We start from the raw sequence: 26,071 nt of genomic DNA, 5'->3' as shown, positions 1-26,071 counted from the left end.
GCAGATGCTACGTTTTGCAATCGTGGGTAGTATGGACCCTTTCTCTATTCCACCTCCTGTACCAGAAGCGTACTAAAAGAACCAGGTGCAGCTTCGTAGATTAAAATAATGATAAAAGTAAGAGGAGATTTTATGAAGTAAAGATATATAATGAACTTAATCTCAAAATGAATTTCTTGTCGTCTAGTTTTAACAGTTTAAGAATTGGGACAAAAATTTATGGAAGAGTTTAATTTTGAATTTAATTGTGCACGCGCTGCGTTGTTTGCGCAGACTGACGTGCAAGTTACAAGAGTAAAAGTGAAATGAAACAAGAATGGGGCTGGTTTAGGGAGTGGCCAAACTCCTGGATGCACGATGGCTTAGGTTTCCGAAAGTGTGCCTCGTGTACTACAGGCTAAATTCTAAGACTTATATAGACACTTGTGCTAGGAGAATCGGGGCTGTGGTGCCCGGGGAAAACAGATACCGGGCGCAACATAGGACTTTACTAACACCTACGTACATACAAACAGAGTGCTTTGGTCAAGATGGCTGTCATAGGTACAACCTTGGATTGGAGATTTTGTTTGCTTCTTATGACTATTTTGGTGGACACCAGTGGCGTGACCAGCCAGGGTAAGTTTCCTCCACTTAAGCAATTTTAAGTGCTCTCATGTTCATGTACTTGAAGAAATTTAATGTGGAAAAATAAATCATTACTTAATTAACTTTGAAATTACTTTGAATTCTTTGAACTCGAGAAAGACGATCTATATTATCTTTATATTTGTTTCTGTAAAATAAAGCTCAGTATTTTCTGTTATATTTCCACAAGCTTCGACTTCAATATTTTGCAGCTGTAAATAAGAATGTTCAGACACCGTCTTCTCCACCATGCCTGCTGTTTTATGTAAGTTACTAAATGATAGAGGGCTTAAATAGCATCCTTTAAAATAGTCAATTTTACCGACTTCTTCAGAATTGTAAAGTTACGTCTGTTAGTCAGTTAAACGCCTTTAACTTTTAGAAAGCCCCTCGCTAGTACAGCAGTAAGTCTACGGATTTACAACGCTAAAATAAGGTGTTCGATTCCTTTCGGTGGGCTCAGATAGTCTGATGTGGCTTTGCTATAAGAAAACACACAGACAGAAAAGTATAGTATCACAGTTACTTGAAATTTTTCTGGAATAATAATAAGAAAACAAAAACAAAAGATGTTTAAGCCTAAATAAGTTACCTTAGTCTAACTTTAGACGACTACAAGTTTTGGTGGTTTGCAAGGACGTTTAAGACATTTCCTAGTTTAGCCTACTATGAGTGTGGGCAAGCTACTAGAACACACAACCCAGTTTTTAATGGATTTAGAACTATTTTTTACCGTTAATCACTTGAGTTGTACTCCTGTATTTCTAGCGCCATTCATCTTTCTGGTTTTATCGTAAAAGTAATCAAGCTTGATGACAATCGACCTTCAAGTCTTTTATATACTACATAGAAATAAAGAAAAATATTTTCATCGCTCTATACTGTTCCATGCAGATAACATCCTTGTCATGCTTGTCAGTTTATTTTCTCACAAATGACTATCGTTGAAACATGATTTAAACTAAAGGTTAATTTCGATATTAAGAGCCTTAACGAAAACTAAGTTCTTAATTCCTTTAAAACTAAACTGAAGCTTTTATTAATTAAATCATAATTCTTCGTAATCGCATGTCTTGGTACTATTTAAAAGTAACTGTTGCTTTGTGTATTCACCGTTCAAGTGTAAAATAAATTGAACAGTTAATGTAAATATAAGCTCCCCTTTTTTTTTTTTTCTTAAGGAAAAGTCATTCTTTGGTAAGTTAGTTTTTGTATCTCGTAAAGTTTTCTTCGTGAATTTAAAAAATGAAACCCGGGAGTGTAAATTTTATTAATAGGTTGTCTTTGAATGTTTATTTAAAATTCTTGGAACTTAGTTTCAAATATTATAGTTTACTAGCACGTTTCAAATAGATTATTCCTCTGTTGCGTTTTTTCGCATTACTTTCTACTTATGCTGAGAAGTCGTGTTATGTGGGTCTTGTTAGTCTTTCGTGACGGTCTCAAGAGTAAACTAAGTCGTATTAATTTATGAAGTGAAATTTAATTTATAATCGATTAAAGGTGTATTCGCACAGAGTATGTTACACTATTTATTTATGTTAAAGTATTCATTTTCAGAGGGAGATTTTTTTTTATAAACATATTATAAAAATTATAATTATAGGTTATAGCCGGAAGACATTGCGAATTTCCTACGAGTACAATTGGTTCATAATAGCTAATTACAAGAAACTAGTGGTAGTGATATATACGTAATAAACTCCACGAATACTTTTTGGTGAGCTTGATCACATGTACAGCGTAATTCTCTGTATAAGTTCACACACTAGAAACAGTACATAATTATATCCTTTATACTATATCATAAAAGAAAAACGGACTTGCGTTATGAAAATTGTTATGTTATACCTGATGCAAAACATTCAAAATATAAAACAAAATTAAAAATATTATTCATGAAACGTTTAAATTTAATGTTCATTACGAGTCATCTCTTATTTTTGTTTGTTTCACGTATTTGCGTTGTGTTACACAAAGGATATCTGCATTAACCTTCCTTAATTTTGCAACAAAAATAGATAGCAGTTAGTCAACAGCACCCATCTGCAATTCTTGGATTGCTCTAATCGAACAGAGTTATCTCCTTGTTACACATGACTAGTGATTTTGTTAGATATGGAAACAATTAACTATAATTATGCGGCGCCATACCTTAAAATTTGAAAGCATCATGCATCTAGTGCATAATTGTATAAATTGATACAGACCTAGAGAACAGTATTTTCTTTAATTTTTATATAGCTTGAAGCTCAAGTATTTCATTAACATTTAATACAGATGACTGATTAATCACGCATTTGTCATAGTTATTTCTTGACATTAATCTGGACTCAGTTTACTAGGGAAAAAATGAACTGCATTTGTTAGTACACGTCATGTAGGTGTTAGTTAAGATATATTATTGAAATTTCTAACCTCTTGTGTGAATGCAGATGGCCTTATTTGCATATATTACCAGGAAAATGTGCTGTGCCTAGCACTGTATAAATTGAAATACAATTCAAAGGTGACGGGCAAACTGCTAGTGTTTTATTAATAGATTCTAATATCAAAGAATAAAAAACAATCAAGACTGTGTAGTGTAAACAAATAATCGGAAACAACCAAGGCTATAATATACTTGAAAAAATGATCAGGATCATTCAAGGCTGTAAGGTGTAAAACATAATCAAGACTATCCAAGATAGTATGGTGTGAAAGTGTAATTTTTTTTTCTCTTAAATATGTAATTAAAGATATAATTATCTTCTTAAGTCGTAAACATTCTTCTGGGAAGTTGTATAACAATTACATTGCCAATATATGTCTCAGTAAGAATACAATGCTACACACTTGTCACAGTCTTTCTTATATTTTAGTTAAAAACAGTTAACGAAATAACACCATAATACCCCTGTGATAACATTCTAAACTCTATGCTTGAACAGCATTTAACTGTTGAAAGTAATCATATAGTAAGAATTTCTTTGACAAAATACAAAGTCGTCTGTTAAATAGAATATTATACAAATTTCAGAGTGCATTTCAAATTAGAATGAATATATTATACACGTTTATGGAAGAACATTAAGATATGTAACGTACACCTCAGAATAAATTAAAATTGATAAGTACTGTAGGTATTGAGAACAAATAGGGACTTGTAACTTGAGAAAATAATGTAGACGCTATTTCCAGCTAAGTTTGTTTAATTCTTTTAATTAAAGTCCCAAGTTATATGCTTGAAAATATAATCTTTGCTTTTTGATTGAACTTGTTTCATTTTTCCACCCACTATTTCCCGTTTTAAATTGACACATTTTACTTGTAACTATATTTTTAACTTACTTTAATAGGGATTATTGAAGTTTTATGTCTGCTTTAAACTATCATCATATACATTTTAAAAAGTTAACTGCTTCTAAAATGGCGTAACTGGAACTGTGAACAAAATATAGTTTATTTTGTACAGTTAAATTTGTGTGGCAGTGTTCCAGACCAGCAAGAATACTTAGTCATGTTTAATATTTCAATTAGAATAAATACTACTCAAAAACTATATTTTAAAGCTTTACAGTTTCATAGAATATCACTTTTCATCTTTGATTCCAGTAAAAGGTAACATGATTGTTATGATTTTTACCTTAACTGCAAGTGTAGAAAGAGATTAAAGAAGTAACTAACCTTATACTTTTAAACATTTGAAGAAGCACAGGCAGTATATTGTGTCCAAACCCATTTTCTCTACAAGTAATATGCTAATAAAAATACGATATATTTTATTGAATTGTGGGAACCATCTTTAAAGATTTTGACAAGGTGAGGCGCCAGGTGTGACCTAGTGACTAGATGATCATTCTGTAAATCTAAGGCTTCATAGTTTGCGGCTTGTTACAACAAAAGCGATTTACTTGTGTTGGTCAGACAAGAATGGTTTATTAATGTCCGTACTGTGTAAAACTACACTGATGAACACAACACCACCATTATTTGCAAAATACAATGAAACAACTGGCACGTCTTCTATATTGGAGAAATAAGTAGAGAAATGGAAACCAGATTCAAAGAACAAGAATAAAAAACACTTTCACATGTTTTTGAACACTGTAAATTGAATAAACGCAACATAACCATAGAAAACACCTAGGTATTAAGTAGGGAAACAAATAAAAATCAAAGAAGCCCAACTTTTTCAATAACTTAAACCAAAATTAAACCAATATAAAGGAACACCTTTATACCTATACTAATTAATAACCTAACATCTAACTGTAACGCCCTCTACAATTTCGTATCCGTTTACACTCTCGTCCTTAAGACGTATGCCGGGTAATGACCAGTTGCAAACTCTTTTTGTTAACCTGAAGATGGCCTAAGAAGGTCGAAACGTTGTTTTCTATTTTAATGAAAGATACCCATACCAGCCGTCTTAAGATACAGAATAGTTTACTTGTTGGCGGTTGGCACTGTTGGTAAGGTATCTTACGTTTATGCTCTCATTTCAAAATTAGTAATGGCTATAGTCAGACAGAGACCTTTACGCTGCTTTTGTTTATAATTTTGGAAATAATGTATATACATATGTATGTGTATATACATTGAAGAGACATAAAGTGTCAATAAAAAACCAATAAGTAGATATTTTAACATACGATAAGTATTACAGTTCAGAATTTAGTTCTAGTTTCGATATTATAATGATCTACTAGTATCTAGCTGATTTATATAAATACCAAGCAACTAATATTTTTTTGAACGTGCATTGGTCAATCATAAATAACTATAATTATATGTACAGAATTGAAGTAACCACTGGTGAAACGTACATAGGCCCCTCTCTTAAAACAAAAAGGCGCACTAATGGTTCCAAAAGTGCAACTTCATTCCTCTGACTTTCAGAGTTCATCAAAGTAATATTTATAGTAGTTCAGTCAGAGTGGATAGGTAGACGTGTTGGGCTACTTAGGGTATCTATATTTATTTCCTATAGTTAGATTTCATTTACTCTATAATGCTCTTAAACTGTCGTTAGGTGTTTAATAGAGTAACTCCCAACTAAACTTTAAATTTAGGTGTCCTGGCTAGGCAGTTATATTGTTTCACAAACACCGTGCCATTTAAAATGTTTTACTAGCTAAATTACACAAATAGAGGATTAAAAAAAAGAAACGTACTTATTTTTGATATACCACTAATTTGAAATACTCTTATTATCTTAATTTACGTGGGTAAAGGGTAATAAATATATTTTTTATTCATATTTCACGTCACTTAGGCTTCCTGGAATATTTATTACAAATATATGTTTATGATTTTTATTTTCATACAGTTAAATAAATTTTAATTATTTTCTGCAATTTGGAGTTTATAACAAAATATGAAATACTATTGGCTTTTAATGAAACAAACATTTCACTTAAACTTCCAATATATTTATCCTTCTTGAAATAAAAAAATAAATCCCACGGTGGAATAAAATAATTTGTGGTTCGATTCCTTGTGATAGAAACAGCAAATAATCCATGGTGATTTTCCTTGAAAACAAATAAATAGAAAGTTAAAACATATTATCTAAAGTTTTTGTATTTGAATTTTGAAGGTCGAAAATTAGCAACGAATTGTAAACCAATTGCACCTAATAATAAAATATATAAATAATATAATTCACATTAGTTTGCGAATCTTTTACCACATTCATCTTAATCTGCCAATTACGAATTTCAGATTATATTCATTAATAAATATCAAATCATATCTATCTTTTAATTTTGGTCAATGAATTAATCTCGTCGTACGTGAGGTTTAGAGTTTTGTGGAAATTAGGAAACAGGTAAATAATAATAATGAAGTCTGTAACGTAATTTTTGGTGTTATTTCTTCTACTGTTTTTGTCCCTCCTATAGGACTACGGTAAGTTTACTGATTTGCATTACTGAAATTCGGGGTTCGATTCTCTTAGGGATACTCAATGCATAACCGACAGTTCCTTTGCTCTAGTACCCCGCTGGTATAGCGGTAAGTATACGGATTTACAACGGTGGACTCAGCAGTTAGCCCAGTGGGGCTTTGCTATAAGAAAACACATACAAACCTTTGTTCTAAAACAAAACATAAATGTACACAGTTTTTTATATCGAGGCAGAACAACTTTCTACAGTATTTTGTGTTTAATTTTCACTTTTTTTAAGTTACTAATTTTATCATTAGATATTTTTACCTGTCATCATACTTCAACGTTATGTTTCACAGACTTTTATTTACATTTTATTTCTGCAATATATTCCTTCGGAATGATATACGTGGCTGTATCATTTTTATGTTTACGTACACACACACACACACACTATGCATATAAATACAAATATATGTTATTGCTTTTTACCTTGTAGATGTTAAATCTTGTTATGAATATAAAGTTTTACCTATCACCAACGTGAAGTTTCTCAAAGCCAGAATTACAATGAACAATTATAATTCAAATTCTAATGAAGAACATTAACAGGATTTTTACGACACTTTTTTTAATCTATGACTTTACGCAAACTGTAATGAAAAGGTTTGAATTTTGTATAAGTATTAAAGCGAGTGTAGTAGCAAATATAATATTGAGGCGATATATCTTCTTTGTTTTTACACACGTACAGTTTAGAATGTCTCGTCTTGAAAGCTAATATTTTGCGAACATTTCTGAAGTAAGGAATTATATATAAATGATTCACAAAGGAAATAAACTATTATATTGCTTCCTAACTTTTAGATACATTTATATAAAAAAGGTGCTATTAATTTATTGAGACATTGAAAGCAAAATGTTGACTTGCCTATTGAGTGTTTCAGTAGTGCTCTTGGAAAGCTTTACAGGACTGAGGCTGATTGCACTTTATAAGAACGATGCTCTTAAAAGATGGCTGGAGTACAAAATGTTGCAGGTTTCTATCTCTGGATGGTCCTGACACCCCAAGCTGATCCATATTACTTTGTTTTGCAATGTCATTAAATATAAATGTTATCCCACTCTTAAAAAATTTAAATTCTCGATCTGATCACATTTTAATTTATGATCATAATATACAAATTATTGCGTCAGAAAGGGCTGTTAATGCTCTTCCAGTAGCGATCAGTTATCGGTAGCATTACACTGCCTACAAACGATAGACAATGGCAAAATGTAGCCTCAATAAATATTGTTCTACCGCAACTTTATATTGGATGTGGTTGTCATGTGACTTATTGATTTACATATTCAAATTAGCTTTAATATAAAATACCAAACTTTTTCTATATTACATTTCATTGTCTGTTGTTATAGTAAGCAATTATTTTTAAATAAACAGTGCTCAGAAAAAAAACCCAATAAAAATAATAAAATAGTTTATTTAAAATATACCTTTGGAACATAATAAGTGTGTGTGTGTTTTTTTCTTATAGCAAATCCGCATCGGGCTATCTTCTGAGTCCACCGGGGCGAATCGAATCCCTGATTTTAATGTTGTAAATCTTGGAACAAAATAAGAGAACTTGATCTAGTAAAATTAGTATTCCAGTCACATATCACTTTAAAGGTTTATTTGACATCCTGCAACCAGAAAATCAAATAAGCAAACTGAATAAAGAAGTTTGTACGTTGTAATAAATTGATATATATATTTTCGTTTTTCTTTTTAGTGGAAGTAGTCACTTTGGCTATGTAGTTATTTTCAAAAGTAAATCGTAATTGAGGTGTGGAACATTGTGGGTTACAGTGTTTACATTTACTTGTGATTTTAATCCAAATATCAGGTTTGTAAATAAATGCTTAATTAAATAAAGTGCACGAACCATATTGTAATTTTCTGGATTAAATCTCTTTTTTACTGGATGAAATCTCTTTTTTACAGTAAGCAAATCAATATTCCTGGCTTGTAAAACACTTTTATAACTAGTACAACAGTAAGTATATTATAGAATTTTGTGTTATGAACAAACATAAGCGCATCATGATGAACGACACTGTTGTTTTATATCACGTTTTTCGTAAAAATCGAAATGTACAAAATTATTTCCTTCTCGATTTGTCTAAAATGTATAAATTGAAATTTTACATATTCTTAAGTAAATAATTTTAAGTATCTACACATTGAACTTATACTGTGTATTAAACAGTCTAAAATCTAAGCGTGCATGATAATAATAGATGTATATATATATGTATAGGTTAGAAGTTTCATTCAAATCATTGCTAGTTCTCGGGAGTTGTAACACTAATCAAGTGTTTATTACTATAAAAATGAGCAGAATTCTTGGCAAGAGAAAACAATGAATTGTTCCTTCGTCTGGCAAACAGGACGAGGCCTAAAGGATGAAGGGCATCAAAGCTAAAAAAATCTTGGCAAAGTTACATTTTAGGACAGACTCCTCTAGAAATGAAACTGTTTTATCTTCCAGACTACGTCGAGGCTTGTCGAATTTCTAGTTATAAACGTTTAATTGGCAAGAACAACATGGATGATCATAATTTGAAAGTGTCTCCAAAGATTTGTGGAAGTTTACATACAATGGTACAAAAAACAAATACTTCAAACGATTGTAAATTTAGTGACTTATACCAAAAATACATTCGAAATCTTACATGTTAGACCTAAAGAATGGCTGATTTCGTGACTAATTGTGACTTATTTTCAGTTGTAATCTCATACATATTTCTGCGTTTATTTGTACTTTTTCAGATTTACTTTTGTATGTTTTATTTTTACAAAGAAAGAACAGGAGGAAGATTTTTGTAATTTTCATTAATGTTATAAAATCGTTTGAGATTAGTAAAAGATAAATTCCTCCCTTTAATCGTTTTTAAGATTCAACGTCATTGCGCAATCCCGTTGCCATTATTTAGCCCTTAGTAACACCACTAGCACCAGCTATTGCACTGACGTTTCTAAAATAAATATCATTATAAACATAATTAGCTTGATTTTAAACTTGTAACTCTGAGTCATTTCAATTTAGGATCAGTGTGATAGTAATACAGTCATGGTCAAAATGGTTGTATACCGTTCTATATTAATGTTAATGTCTATCTGCATGGAGAATTTATTGAGTAAATGCACTAATAGCTTATAATTGAGTTGTTATTCTGGTTTGTATGAGGTGTTTTGAGCATTTGTTCTTCAAAACACATATACATGTGTTTGGTATAAAAAGGTGTTATTTTGGTATGATCTTCCTTGTAACGAATGAACGGTTTGTGAGATACTTTGGTTAGAGTCATACCTCGTCACGTGCCAGAAGGTATAGGACATCAAATTGTTCGACTATCCATAAATGATACAAAAAAATAACATTGCCAGAATAGTAGTTTACACCAGTGTAGTCTATCCAGAATCTTGAAATGTCATCGAACTACAAAGACGTTGTTACAGTAAAGCTAACTGGTAGACACCGAGAAGCTGCTGCTAGAGATGACTATGTTTTGATCAGGTTAACACACAAAAAAACTTGCAATTTATGACGACATAAATCGCATGAACACATTCATTCCAAGGTATTCAGAAGAACAGTGAATAGGAGAATGACAAGACAATGTTATTTAGCAAGAAGTCTTATCTGCATACCGCTATTAACCAGGATTCGCTACCGTCACCATGATACATGGACAAGACAGCACATCAACTTACAGTTAAGACAATGGCAACGTGTCATATTTTCAGATGAGTCATGTTTCCGGTTTGTCAAAGCTGATAGTAGGATTAGTGTTTATCATTAATCTGGAGAACAGATGAGGAATGACTGTCTTTCCGCAGAGAACACATAGAAGGTGGTGTAGTATATACTTGGGCAGTTGTTTATCTTGGCTGAGACGTCAATTGCACCTCCTACAGGTATAACATGATGATATCTCAACTGTATGCTTGGGCAAGGTTTTGCAGTAATTTTGCAGTGCGGGATGGTAATGCCATTGCCCACAGTGTGCTTATTTTACAGGGTTATTTCGACCAGAAGATTTAAAAGATTTCCATAGTCAGCAAACTCTTCAGAATTTAATCTAATTGAGAAATTTTTGGCAGAAATGAACAAGAAAATTGTTAACACGGCCCTAAACCAGCTACTGTAGTTAAGTTGCAACGCCTTCTAGTGACTAGTTGGGATGAAATCACAATAAATTACGTAAATGATTTCATCGACTGGATGCCACGTCGCCTTACGGAAGCTATTAAATTATGAAAAGGACCAACTAAGTGCTGAATGTTTAATATGAACTGATGTAAAACTGCAGACGCTATTTATAATGATTTGGTATTATGTTTTGTCATTATATACATTTTGATAAGAATTTGTTGTGACAGATTAAATGCTGAATTACACGTCTTTCTACAGGTGTTTGATAAAATTGTTTTAGTTCTAATAAACACGCGTTTCTCAGTTTGACAGCGCTAAATGTATTTGTATTCCATCTTAATAGTAATGACATTATTCGTTACAAAATATGCAAACATTTTGGCTAAGACTTTACATACTTACTTTGCTTTACGTAAGTCGACATCTTTTTTTTCCTATTTTCGACAAGTGGTTTATGGACTGGAAACCTGTTTGTGAAATTTAACAGAATATATACTCTACCAAAATTGGACATGCTGAACTGCAGGTTTGAATTATTTATAACCTCCTGTGTGGCGGATTTAATTTTAAATGTGCAGTTCTGTTCTTTGATCAGATTTGAGTGGCCAGAGCAGTATATCAAATACGTGATGACGAGAAACCCACTTGAAGAAAAAATGCATCTCAAGGCGGCTGGTATGGGTACTTTGTGTCTGTGTATTTTCTTATAGGAAAGCTATATCGAGCTATCTGCTGAGCCCACCGAGGGGAATGGAACCCCTAATTTTAGCGTTGTAAGTTCGTAGACTTACCGCTGCAGTAGCGGAGGGCGGTATGGGTATTAAAACTTTTATTAAAATAAAGAAAACGTTTCCACCTTCTTAGAAAAAGGTGATCCAAAGATAATCTAAGAAGGTCGAAACGTTGTTCTCTACTTTATTTTAGTAAAATGTTTAATGCCTATACCAGCCGTCTTGAGATACATTAGTATATCAAATAGGCTTATTAAGTGATTTTCCAAACAGCTTATAAACAGTGGATATTCGTACGAGTAAGTAGAGTGTAATTTCTTGGACAGTTAAAGTCAATGTTGGCTTAACAATAATTATTTTTTGAGGGCCTATGAGCCTGCATCTTTCTGAAATGTTAAATACAACCTTCTGTCTGTAGCAGCTGTTGAATCTCTATAAACTCTTACGTAACAATGGACCATGAAAATTACTTCGGGGAGATGGATTTCCTGGTGCAATGCTATGGTCTTAATAAGTTAATAATATATTGCGGCTTGTTTGTTTGTTTTTGAATTTCGCACAAAGCTACACCAGGGCCATAAAGGGAAGGCAGCAAATCATCACCACCCACCGCCAACTCTTGTGCTACTCTTTTATCTACGAATAATGGGATTGAATGTCACACATAACGACCCCACAGCTGAAAGGGCAAGCATATTTGGTTTTACGAGGATCTGAACCCATAACTCTCAGATTGCGCAAGGAGCGCCTTAACCACTTGGCCATGCTGGGCTCGATATTATGATTTATGATTTGGAAAGGAAAAAGAAACAAAGCACGTGAGTTTACGAAAGCTATAAGAAAGATGCCAAGAAACTCAGTAATTAGTACTGTGCAAATAGTCCTACATAGGTTAGAGAAATTCCAGCAAGAATATATAGACATCCATCAGCAATCAACTGAAGAACATCTATGTAAGAGAAATTATAATATGTATATTTTTCTTTGTATATGTTTCCTAATAAGCTTAATTAAGGAACTTAAAAAAAATCAGTGTTTCATTTTTACATAATAACTCATCGTATAAATAAAGAGCCAAAATGTTTTATGATAAACCTATCATTTCAGTTTAAGTGGCTTATAATCGCCTGGACGTAGTCTGACGTCACAAGAGTATTTTCCTGCAGTCTTGATTACACGTAAAATTATGGGGAAAAATCATATCAAAGAGAACCTAGTTTTTGTATTTTGTGAAAAAAGATATTACTTAGTGTTTTAATTTTACTGTGAGTTACATTTCTTTTATTACATCAGTGTATTTCAGAGAAAAAATGAAAACATTAGTATAAATAACATCTTAATTCCTCGAAGCACATCTCAGCACCTTTAAATTATTTGTTATTTTAATATAAATTGTAGTTAATAGGGTATACGTACGTGTCTTTTGTACTACAAATCCACACAGAGCTACTTGCTATGTCTACCAAAAAGAATCAAGCCCCTAATTTTAACGTTTTAAATCCGTACGGTTCCCCTCTTCCACCAGGGGGACATAATTAGTAAGGTAATTCATATTTTATATAATAATAAAAATGTTCTACACTTTACCCCGACGACGTAAAACACCACTCATATCAGCCGTGAGGCATCAAATCTCATGGTTCCTCGAGCGTCAAAAAAAAAAAAAGACATTGTATAAAACAACGGATTGCGCTTTGGCAATGATTTGATATCGGTATGTTTTACCTAGTTTTAACTTGGTCTGCTGGTACAGTTACCTGTGCTCTTTGTATTGACGACTTTCTATAGTAAAAAAAACAAACAAACAAAAAAAACATACTGATTTCCACATAGTATACAGCAATGGTTTGAAACAATGTTAAGAGCTTGTTCTAGCATAGACTATAAAATTAGATTAACTAAAAATATGTACTGGAGTATTTTAGATCTCCACCTGAAGAATTGTAAAGGGATTCAGAAATTTTGATACATTTAAGTTTGCAAGAGAAGTGACGAAATATTCCGCATATGCATATCAACGGTTTAGAGCAAGTTTTAATAACTCAAGCTGTGATTTGTCCTACATAAGAGAACAAAATCGATTAAAATGTCATCCCACATACAAAACACAATAAAGCGCGCGATCACACATATATATTTACATATAACTGTAAAGTGTTAATATTCACTCCAGCCGTTTAGAGATACATTTTTATTTCAAGTGGGTTTCGCCTCATCAAGAATTTGGTTGCCTTGTGTATTAGATTCGAGTTGTTCTACTACTGAAGTACATTGATGAATAACCTGCGAAAGACTTACTGAGTAATCTAAAATACACTAGAATCCTTATCTATGGTTTCGTTCCATCAGGTTTTATGTCAATTAAAAACTTATTTTTCGCAGTGTGTAACATGTAGTTGTAAAATAATGTTGCCAAAGTCTTTTTTTCGAAAGTAAGCTGCAGCGGATACACAAGTGATCCTTCGAGGGCATGTATATTTATAATGCTATTATCTAAAAAGTTCACTGTGGTACTGTGACGTTGTCTTTCAGAAGAAAAAAAAGTTGGAGAGGAGCCACAAACTCTGGCGGATTTTAGAATCATTTCACACTGTGTAGGAACCAAGGCGCAGAACTAAGTTATAAAACTAATGCAGGATTCGTGCTTTGTGGTTTTACGTGTTTAAAACATGACTCATTATTGCTTTCCAACGATTTCCGAAAACGTGCTGAGGTGCTTTTGAGCTTTTCTCCAGGCCCGGCATGGCAAGGCGTTCGATTCGTACTCCGAGGGTCGCGGGTTCGAATCCCCGTCGCGCCAAACATGCTCGCCTTTTCAGCCGTGGAGGCGTTATAATGTGACGGTCAATCCCACTATTCATTGATAAATGAGTAGCCCAAGAGTTAGCGGTGGGTGATGACTAGCTGCATTCCCTTTAGTCTTACACTGCTAAATTAGGGACGGCTAGCGCAAATAGCCCTCGAGTAGCTTTGCGCGAAATTAAAAAAAAAAAGCTTTTCTCCTAAAGCTGCGCTAAAATATAGTAGTATAATAGATATGTTAATAGAATATTTTGCATATTCTAGCTCAGTTGCAGAACAAACCAAGCTGAATATGCTGTAGTCTTTGCTACTATTTTAGACATTTTTATTGTCATTTTTGTTTGTCGATGTCTTTTCTTGATTAATAGATTCGCGATATACATATAAGAGAATATTGATTATTAAATACTGCATGCTAAGTCTTAGACTCTAATTTTTAGTAATCTTACAAACTTAATTTATATCACTTAGACAATAGCTTCATGAAGTAGTTTATTAGCAGGAAGAAGGTTTACATGTCTTTATTTGTGTTATTTTTATATCACCACAAACGCTACTCCAGAACAATAAAAGATAAACTAAAATGATATAGTAAAATCTATGCTTTAAAAGTTGTGATATCAGTTTAAATTTAATGAGGCTGGATGTTAAATTCAATAGTAACTGGTAAGAAAACAAAGAAGGTACAGGAATGATATTTTTATTGTTATAATTTTAATTTTCGAAATTTACTTACATGATGATCAAATTATAAGTATTTCTGGTGCATTAACGTGTGGTTTTGCCTTTATGGTAAATGTTTTATAAAATAGTTTACCCCAACTATTTGCCATTAGATGCTACGTTTTCTTTCTTTAAACAGAAGACTAGATTACACTATAAACCTTTGCAAGGAACCATAAGGAAAAATCCCAACCACTTCTTGAAGTTTTTTTGTTACCATTTTTACATTTACGCTTGTGTTATACCATTTGAGGTACAGTTCATTCTTACAAAATTACGGTATTACATATTTTAAGACGTACCTTAACTTACCTGTTCCCATATAATATTTTAATGATCGATTGAAATGACTTCTTGACACTGTTATTATTCTAACTTCAAGTTATCAAACTTGAAAAATTAAATTTGGTTAGGTTTAAGACATATATTTTAATTATCCAGCATTAACAAAAGTTGTATCTCATATACTAAGACATTATAGTCAACCAATATGATGCACTTTTCTCAAAATCACAAATGTTTCAGGTAGTACATTTATATTATTCGATAATACTGAACTCGCTGCAAGGTTCATATCGTATCTTTCCCCAGTGAACTTACAAAGCCAGAAACAGGGTTTCAGTAATAGAGGTAGAAAGAGTACAGATAGTCTATTATGTGTATTCGTGCTTAACTTCAGACAAGCAAGCAAACATGTCCTATCACACTAACAGTAGACGACAAAAGGAGTATTCATACGCGGCACTACTTTCATTAACGATGTAAGAAATGCTTATATTTCGTTACCTTTGCTATTTATTTCGTATGGGATATATTGCTTGACCATTTTATTAGTATATCCTCACTTTCAATTTTATTCATTTCAAAAGTAGGCCAGTCTTGTGATGTTTCAGATGATCGTTTAAGATACGTAAATATAGGGATATATTCATATCATGATTTTTATGAACCATGGATAAGAGCAAGAATCTCTCCAACTTCCAAAGGGACATCTAGAAGGAACATGATGATCACAAACTGTTTTGTTTTTATTCTACTGCCTTCTTTGCTTGCAGGGTCTACCAGTAGTGACAATCAACAGAAAAAGTGTAACCACCAACTAGATTTAACTGATCAAAGGAAAATGTTATTAGACAATCTTGCAAAGTATAACAGACGTTAAACTATGCTCGAAACCAGCGATTTCCTCAAAGTGGAGGATTCAACCAACCATACCATGAACTGGAGTTTACATATCTTTAGTACGATAGCTGATCAACCAAATATTTACTTATCGCAGATGCAAGCAGATAAGTATTGCTTCATTGGTGCTTAAAGTGCAACTGAGAACTATGAATGAAGGGAAGTGTGTGAAGTAACCTAATGCGTTGCTTTCATTTTTTATGTAGTGAAGATAAGTCACAAATATTTAGAAAATAAAATGAGACACTTGACCTTGCTTGTGTTATTTTTACAGCTCAGACTGCTGGAAGTAATAGGGTGGAGAACACTCAGTAATATACCTGAGCTTTCTTGGTTATCACTTAGCCCTATTTATATTCCATCCTTGCTAGGATGGTGTTTCCATGACGATAATATTTATTGTAAAAAAAAAAATGACTCGAACAGCATTACGTTTGCCCATAACAGTCACTTGGTTGGAATCTAATTGAAAATTATATTGACAAATGTGATTCTATGCCAACAGAAAAGCATACTCCTCAAAGATTTGGCTACAATTAGACAACACAGCCATATCATGTTATTTAATTTGTACCTCGTCGAGTCCAGGCTATTGTAACGTGATGTAGATGGACACCTTAATAAAATGGTCTTTGATTCCTTTTCCCTTAAGAGGTTTTGATTGAGGAACAATTCTGATTTCACTTACTTCCACATTACATGTAGTTCATTATCAAGTTACTTAGATATACCAGACTATATAAAAAATAAGTTTTAAACTCTTAAAGAATAAACTTGAAAGTATCGTATAAGTTTTGGGATAAAAAGTTTCTTGAATTCATATCCTTAAGTAGAAACTTAAATTTTATATTATTCACATATTATGTTTAGTATTTTGTGACGTAGAATAGGATTATATATATTTTGATTTATTTTAAGAACTCATTCGCTATTTATTTATTATGGCGTCTATAATTCGAAACCTAAAGATTGAAAGATTAAGATCCAGAACTAAAAGATTTTGTTTTCTTAATATCAAAGAAAAAGAATGATTAAAAATGAACATAGTTTACGTCATTCATCCAAGTTATATTTAATAGATACCACTTGAGGACATCAGTATGCAAATGGAGAATATCTACTTTAATAAATTATTTATTAACTAATAATCGCATTATATATAATGATACAATTTGCCCTTGCACCAACAACTCAAACATTTTTGGAGAGTAGTCTCTTCAGTTTTGAAATTAACCACGTAAGTTATGAACATATGTGCACAGAAGTTTGAGCACATAATGTCAAAACGGTTTTTAATGTGCGAATCAGCAAGTTACGGGCGAGATAAAGTCATGATAGGATGGTATGCATGAAAACTATATTTTCAAATTGTTTGACGTTCGTTGATGTCCCCAGAATTGATTGCTTTCTGGGAAGAGTATGAACAGCCCTTCTTGACGAAAGATATATTTACACCTTCAAATCATAAACATGGGTTTATATCGGAGAAATAGAAATTTTAACATTCATATGTTCCACATGAATACATACCTGCCAAGTTACCTACGGATTTCTGTGTGATCAGACTGTTGAAAAAGGCGCGAGAAAATCATTGACCTCGTACACTAGATGGCTTATGGAAAGCCCATAAAGAAGAGTTGTGTGTTTTGAACATGATAGTCCGTTAACAGAACGTTTTAAGAAAGAAACTATACTACAAGCTTATTGTCAAGACGCACAGTTGTCAGAGAGAACACGACTGGATATGACGATGTAGACTTGTACGATATGGTGACGCTCCAAAATCGTTTTAATATAATATACACATCCTTCCTAATGTTTTGCAAAACTCAATATAGTACGTTGATTATGAAATGCGAATAAAAGGTTAAAAAGTAACTAAATTTAAAGTGAAATTCAAACAATAAGAAAGGTTAGCAGATAATAATCAATGTCCTTAGAAATGAAGATTTATTAACCTTGAAGTTGACATAGATGCAATAGAAAAATTTACGAGGTTATGTTGCAGCAAGGAAAATAATGTTAGTACATTAGAGTTACAAAATGAAATTATAAATTTTGTTTGTCATATTATTTTACTATTTCTTAAGGCTTTCAAGTTTGAGAAAAAACTGTAATTGATATAGACTACAAAAATGTTTTCTGTTCTGTCATACTTTCTAATTTGTATGTGCCGATTTGTAGGAGGTTGTTTTCAATTAAAAACTCAATGCTGTTCATTTATATATTACTTTATCACATGTGGTTGAAAGTTAGAAGACACAAAAGTACTTGTCCTCTTTGAAATATCTTTTCAAAATAAATCTTAAAATTAAATGGTGACATTTGTTAACAGAAATACCCGAGTATCTCCAAAATAGAAAAATATACGTTTCAATTAAAGATTAACCATGTATTCTAACTATTTCGTTGTGTCTTCAAATTTTATCATAATTTTTATTCTCGTTATTTTACGACATACTTAAGTTATCATAAAGGTAATCATGAAAGTTTGATCTCAATAATATTAATAATGTTAAACCTAAGTGTTATTCGTAGTTCGATGTTGTCACAGCTAATAATTTTATTTTGCTGTCTTATAATTTTGCTGTGTAGATTTTAACCTTGAATTAAAATGCAAGCTTTAGTTTTTAGTTATCGTTCAGAAAAATGTATGACAGCCGGATAATTGTAAAGTCCATTCATTTATTCATCCCAAAATGTCCAATGTCCGAACATGGCGCTTAATATCAGTAGCACTGGACTTGTAACATAATGAAAGGCAGCAAAATTAACAGAAATGAAAAGGTAAAAGAAAAGAGACATGTTATCACACATATTCATTAGGTTATTTGATATTTTTCAAATTTTACATACTACGAGAACTACAGATGCTGGGCGTAAAGCGTTAACCAATATGTTACATAAAATTAATATTTGACAAGCAAAAATTAGATGTACTGAAAAAATCATGATTTTTAAGTAACCATAAAGAAGAACATTGTCAACACGTTTTTAAATTTAGATATAATATCTAAATATTAGAACATCAGTTATATAAAATAGTAATATCAGATTAAGCAGAAAGTCGTAAGCTGTTAATACTAATGCGCGTGTAAGGGTTATTAAACTTTTCTTTAGTTACGATAATTTTTTTTCATTTCTATATTTTTATTTTATTTTGTTTTCAAGAATCCACCAAAAAGCACATTAGGGCTCGAAATCCACCAACACATCAAGAGTGTCGGCTACATATAGATGCAGCCCTCAGGGACTACTGGGATAGACAGCCAATTAATCCACCTGTAGACAAGAAGACGGAAGATGTGGATGTCGATACGAGTTCCCACGATGAGGATATTCTTAACTCGACAAATGAAGAGATAACAGATGATACTGAAGAAGAAGAAGGTGAAGAAGATTTAGACGAAAGCTCCAAAGAAGAAGAATACGAAAATCTTTCATTGCGACGAGAAGAAACATTCGACGACGAATATAACAAAGAGTCCCAGAGTGACGAAAATGTAGAAGAACCCGAAGAGCAGGAAATTATAGAAAAACTCGACGATGAAACTGGACCAGGGATAGTTTTACAACAAGAAGAAGAATCGGAAACCATTAATTCCGAAAAAGAAAATGTTGAAATCCTTGAAGAAAATGAAGAAGGATTACATGAGGCTGAAAAGGAAGCTTTAGCTGAAGCCGAAGAAGAAGAAACAATCGAAAAAGAAGAAGATAAATTCAGAGATGAAAAACATGATTTCTTAACTGAGGAAGAAAATGAAATCAAGGAGGAGGAATCAAATGAAGTGGAAGATGCTACAAGTAAAGCGACAGTAGATGAGGATGCATTTACTGATGCTGAAGATGAAATAGCTTCAGAAGAAAATCAGGTCGAAGATTCAAGACCAAAAGAGTCAGAAATAGACACACTTCAAGAAACTGTGATAACAGAAGAGGGCGGAAAAGATGAGGTATATGTAAGCGTAAAGCAGAATGTTATTTTTTATATGCAAGATGTTACTAGACATAACACTGTAACAATTGGTTATAACTATACATTTGGTATATCTATATGAAATGGTGATAGTTACTTCTGGAAACGAAATATAAGTAGATGTGTAATACGCTATTTTAAGGTAAACTATCTTTTGGTTAAGATTACAAGATTGCATAAGATAGAATTTAAACGAATCTTAGAAGATTAAATCTTCCAGTATTTGAAACTAAATAAACTAAATTATGAAAGCTTCAGCTATCCAATTAAAACTCTATGGCATTTCCATCGAATTAGATATAAACATATGTGAATATTCTTAGTTTGAGAGCAGTAGTACAATAGACGTTTTACACACTCTTATTTACTTCAAATCAGAGCAATCTTCAAAATTAAAATGAGGCTAAAAACAACCTGGTATAGGTAATGAGTACAGTTAATTCAAAACACGTTTTACCTTTTTAGCTATAAAGATTAGAATGCATTGTTTCATCAGTTGGATATCTTCGTTCTTAACAATATTTTCGTCTGTAATTCCAAAAATATCTCACAAGGTTATACATCTATAACGCATTTTTGTATAAAGATAGAGCTATAACCTTTATGTTGCTCATATCAAACCACTAATAATTTGCATTTCCTGAAATCTGTTTCAAAATAGTAAAATTTATAGAATCTGAAAAAAATAACATTAACTACACAAAATCTAATAACACCATTAAATACATGAAATCTAATGAGCTTTAGAACTCATTTGGTTTTTTTTTAATTTATAAAAACGGATGCGCGCAATTATTTTAGAGATGAATGCATACGTTATTGTACATGAAGTCAACTCTGAAGGTGTTTCACTGAGTATTAATTGTAAAACACATGTACCTCTAAAAATATTCGTTTGTACTAGTGTATCTATTACGATATATTTCATTAAAATAAAACGTTACATTACTAGTATAGAGACAAACAAATGTAATTTATCCATAGTTTAATATGTATATATTTAATATATATAATCTTAGACATGCTGTCATTATGAGTTTAATATTAAGAAACACTAATTTTTTTTGTCAGAATGCTAAAGAAGCAACATTTGAGAATGCAGCTGAGAAAGAACAGGAAGTTTTATCAGAAGTCTCTTCATCAGAACAGATTGAGATCACACCCCAAATAGAAGAAGAAACGGAGGAAGAAGATGATGAAGAGATCCTAGCTAAGAAATATGATGAAGGAATTGATGAAGACGACGACGAAGAAGAATTCAACCTCAAAAAAGTTATACCGCGTTCAAGAATACACATTGATGAAATTTTAGGTGTCGACGAGATTGGAACAAAATCAGACAGAGAAGAACAAGAATTAATTCAAAACATTCTTAATGAACTGAAAAAAATGTACATTTCGGCCATTAAACCTCTGGAAAATATCTACAAATATAAAGAGATAACCACAAGACAATTGGGTGGTACGTTATTTTTATTTTGTGTTTATAATTTTTTTGTTTATTTTTATAGGAAGCAAATGTGTGTGTTTTTTCTTCAGAATATTTCACGCAGAGCTACGCAAATCGATATTCATGCGTAGTATTCTTTAGTTATCAACTGATAGACTAGAGGTAAGATAGTTATTCAACAGCATCAACCGCCACCTCTTTGGCGACTTTAACCGAATAATAGGATCTGACTGTCAAGTTTATATTAATTGCGTGAATGCTTTATTAAACCCATTCTTTAAGAATTAAAAATTGCATTTTTTCTCTAATGCAACTGCCCCTCATGACTCAGTGTTAATTCTTAGGGTTTATAAGGCTAACATTCGAGGTTCAGTCTCTGTGGTGGGCATTTTGCAAATAGCCTGCTGTGCATCTTTGCCTTCAAACAAAAAAGAAGCGAACAAACCTAACGTAATCAGAAAGGTGACGCATAGAGAAGAATTTAAAGATATTTACGAACGATATTTTTTTTAACGTAAATATGTTCGGAATCTACGTAGATTCTTCGTTTTTTCACTCGACCAAATCAGATATTTTAATTTATTTAAATTTTACGGTCAAAATGTTCTCATCTCTCATAAAGTGTTTATTTTAAAAATGGAATTTTTAGAATTATATCAAAACATAAAGAAATTAATAATATAAAATTGAGACTTTCAAATATCTGCTAAAGAAAACAACGGTTAAACGTCAATAATCTAGGATCTTGAGATACATTAATATACAAGAAAAATAAATGCTGAAAGTCTCATTGAAAATTTTACAAAACAAAAAATTAATAACCAATCGAAAAAAGGTTATTTTTTCAGATGCTGAAATCTACTCGACGCCTCAAGTTTTATTTCTTGGCCCATGGAGCTCTGGAAAGAGCAGTATAATTAACTACCTTCTTGGAATTGAAAGATCCCCAGCGGCTAGAAAAGAAGGTATTGTAGGAAGTACCAAACGTATTTGAATATTTAAGTGTCTTGGACAGTACACAAAAATCTTTAGGTCGTTCGCTGTTCGATACGTTTCCAGTGAACTATATATACGATAATGATCTAAATCTATTTCTTGTTTGATCTCCATGTTATACTTGTGACTTTTATTATTCAAAAACTAAGATTAAAATCTATTATTAATCGTAATAAAACAAATATTAATAAGAATCTTCTTTGTTTAAAGCTATTCTTAAACACAATTTCATTCAATCTTGTTTCCAATATATTTCCAATTCTATGAATTTCTTACATTAGTTAAAGAACAAACAAAACTTCTTACACATTTTACCTAAATAAAATGTATGACCATAGTCTAGTGGTCATTATATTGGACTCGTGAACTGATTACTTGAGGTTTGAAACAATCACATATGTATTCGGTTAACAATTGGATTTCTCCAAGCTTGTTCCCTTGATTGTGTTTTCTATAGTCTGCAGATCAAAATTATAGACGGCTAACTATACCTGAACTAAAGTGGTTTTATGAAGTGAATAATTAACCCATTATGTGGACAAAATATCGTTATGGTGAATAAAACCAAACGTAAACAGTATACGTTGTTGTTCGTCTATAGTATTTTAGCTTTACATGACACAATGTTATACGTTTCACTATGTATGAGAAATAATACCATTTTACTTTAGCAGAGTATCTATTCCTAACAACTTGTGGATTATATACTTATAATCTTAAGTATATTTCCAGTTATTTTACTTTGTCAAGAAACATATTAACTTAGTATATACATATATTTAATCTCAAGTGCAAATTACATTTCTAGATGCGATTCTATCGATACATTGATTCTAAAAATTCTACCTTATGATGACTTTTAATTTTCTGAAAATAACTAAACAATAAACAGCCATACCTGGACCATATTTAAGCAAGATATGCTGCTGTGTCATAGAAGTAAACCACATATAATTTAAAGTCACTTTTTTCACAGTACTCCTGGGTTTATTTAATCTAATTTGTCCCATTAATAGCTTATTTAGTATATTGTGCTCTAACCATTTCGAATATTCCAGCATCTAATTACTTAAACATTTTCAGCACCTGAGCCTACAGACACAGACTTTACTGTTATCACATATGGGAACGAACCTCAAAAACTAAGCGGCACGGAATTAGCTGCTGATTGGTCGTATGCCAGCGTCCAAAAATTTGGCCAACATTTTTTGGATCATTTCAAAGGTTTCCGATTGAATCATCCTCTTTTGAAAAAGGTAATTTTATTTAGATTTACAGTATTATAAACAACTTTCTGGTAAAAATCAAATAGTATGTCTTCAATTCTTTTACTTTATCAAGAAGAATATTAAATAAATATAACCTATGTACAAGCAAAACTATAATATTTTAAAATTATTTAGCAATAACTGTGTCATACTCAATTTAAACAATATGTTTACTTTTGTTTATGTATATATTTTCAAGCTTCAGGTATTTATAGTTTTACTAATATTACTATTAATGGATAATAGTGGATAATTATGGTATAATAAACGCGACTTTTTATTTTCAGCTTGGGTTAAACCGTGTGAGAAACCACAAAGATTGTCAGGCGGCTAACAAATAAAAACTTCCAAAAACTCAGATGGTTTTTAGTGAATTTATGATAAAACAAATTGATTAAAATTATCATATTCCTTAAAAGTTTAACTTTCCTTCTTTTCATCAGGTGACACTGCTTGACACTCCTGGGATTAACGAAAACCGAAGACATCAGAACAGAGGTTACCCATTTAACGACGTTTTCCAGTGGTTCATTGATCATGCCGACGCGATCTACGTTGTGTTCGATCCATTCAAATTGGAGACTGGTAGTGAGATGGAATCCATATTAGACCAATTGAAGGGAAGAGAGGCCCAGATTCGATTCATCTTGAACAAGGCTGATACTATACGCCCCAGCGAACTGATGAAGGTAGTAGGGCAGCTTTTCTGGAATCTTTCTCCTTTGATGGGCAGTTCGGAACCTCCTGTGATTTATGCAGTCTCTTTGATGAGCAAACCCTTCCATTCAGGGACTTCTGCAAACTTCTTAATTGAGCAGGAAAAGGCACTGCTATATGATTTAAGAGAAATAATTGACAAGAGAGTTGAAAATAGAATTTCCTTCGCCCGTCGTCACGCTGTGCGGGTACGGAACCACGCTAAAATGGTTGACTGTTATTTAGCGACCTATTATAAACACAAAGGCTTTTTCAGCAACAAGAAGAAAGTAGCGGATGACATCACTGAGCATCCTAACCAATATAACATCTATGAAGGTCTCAGCAGTTTAACAAACGTCAGCCGGTATGACCTTCCAGATCCCCTCGTTTACCGCGACTTCTTCCGTTTGCACGCCCTGTACGAGTTTAAACCCTTGGCTTCCACATGCAGTTACTTTATGGGCTGCCCACTGGACAAGCTAGACATTTGTATTGCCTATGACCTTCCCGAATTGTTGGGCAAGTACAAGAAGAAATCCAAATCGAGAATATATGAGAGGGAAGAGGAAGCTGACAAAGGCAGGTGAAATGTTTGAGATTTCTGGAAAGTGACGTCATGTCCACGTCAAGACCAGCAGTTGCCTGGCTCGTGTTTTGGACATGAACCAGGCTTGTAGAATCCCCGGCCTCTGAGAACAGGTGTTGTCAGTTAATGAGCAGTTAGTTTGGAATACGCAGCATTACCAATAGCAATTGAATTATCTGAAAAATTAAGATTGACGAGGTATAAAGTTTATTCCTTACTCTTTGATGAGGTCGAATTTACACTTCTGGAAAGAAACTCGAAGTCATATTGGATCCTTATAGGCGAGCTCTTTGGTGTCAAAACAAATCTTAATTTCAAACTATGATGTTGATCTGGTGCAAGAAGAGAAGCCTACGCACATTCCCCACTGGAATCAATTGATTATGCTACATTCCCATTAACTGACAACACACGATCCGGATGTAATGAATGGTAGATGAAAATGTGCTGACTCAGTGCTTTTCTTTTATTTTTTCTTTGTTCTTTTCTATTGTGATTTTCTTGAATACACTTTACAGGTTCAATCTGTATTTTGCGTGCCTTGAGAACATGAATCCAGAGAAAACCAAGAGCAAGTTGAATATGGGAAAGTTCATAACAACGCGTTTCTTTGCTTTAGCCATAGTAAATATTAGCTGATGATTTTCTTGTAATGCAATATCATTTCATAAAATTACATCTACATTCTAAAATAAAAAATAATATCTAAAAGTGCCATAATTGTCCGCTTTAGTAGTTCAAAATCTTTATCAACAGCTACGATAGTTAGATTTATAATAATTTACTGTAATTTCTAATTATATTTTAAAAGGCACTGATAAATAATTTTTGAGTGTTGTGTAGATAATTATGAAAACTGAAGCCTCCTTCCATGTAGTACTTAGTCAATATATTTAAAACGACAGTGATAGATTATCACTAATTACTTGATGTAATAAAATAATTTTATTCCAGCTA

At 32.3% G+C, this 26,071-nt stretch overlaps 1 protein-coding gene across 1 annotated transcript; it reads left to right on the top strand.

Annotated features, from left to right (window-relative positions):
- Window positions 1-26,071, top strand: LOC143238621 (sarcalumenin-like). The gene is made up of 6 exons (XM_076478998.1): window positions 1-618; window positions 19,311-20,092; window positions 21,187-21,577; window positions 22,414-22,530; window positions 23,645-23,817; window positions 24,273-26,071. Exons 1-6 carry the CDS (start codon window positions 531-533, stop codon window positions 25,113-25,115), a joined length of 2,394 nt encoding a protein of 797 aa, XP_076335113.1. The 5' UTR covers window positions 1-530; the 3' UTR covers window positions 25,116-26,071.

Source organism: Tachypleus tridentatus, chromosome 13 (assembly GCF_004210375.1).
Source record: "Tachypleus tridentatus isolate NWPU-2018 chromosome 13, ASM421037v1, whole genome shotgun sequence".
Classification (NCBI taxonomy): domain Eukaryota; kingdom Metazoa; phylum Arthropoda; class Merostomata; order Xiphosura; family Limulidae; genus Tachypleus; species Tachypleus tridentatus.
This window is presented reverse-complemented; position numbering and strand designations above follow the sequence as displayed.

Excerpts from the sequence above, each read along its gene's own strand:
- LOC143238621 (XM_076478998.1), top strand. The coding sequence starts at position 531 with ATGGCTGTCATAGGTACAACCTTGGATTGGAGATTTTGTTTGCTTCTT. Across the intron at positions 22,531-23,644 it reads CCCAGCGGCTAGAAAAGAAG|CACCTGAGCCTACAGACACA; the intron begins GTATTGTAGGAA and ends AAACATTTTCAG. Across the intron at positions 23,818-24,272 it reads ATCATCCTCTTTTGAAAAAG|GTGACACTGCTTGACACTCC; the intron begins GTAATTTTATTT and ends TCTTTTCATCAG.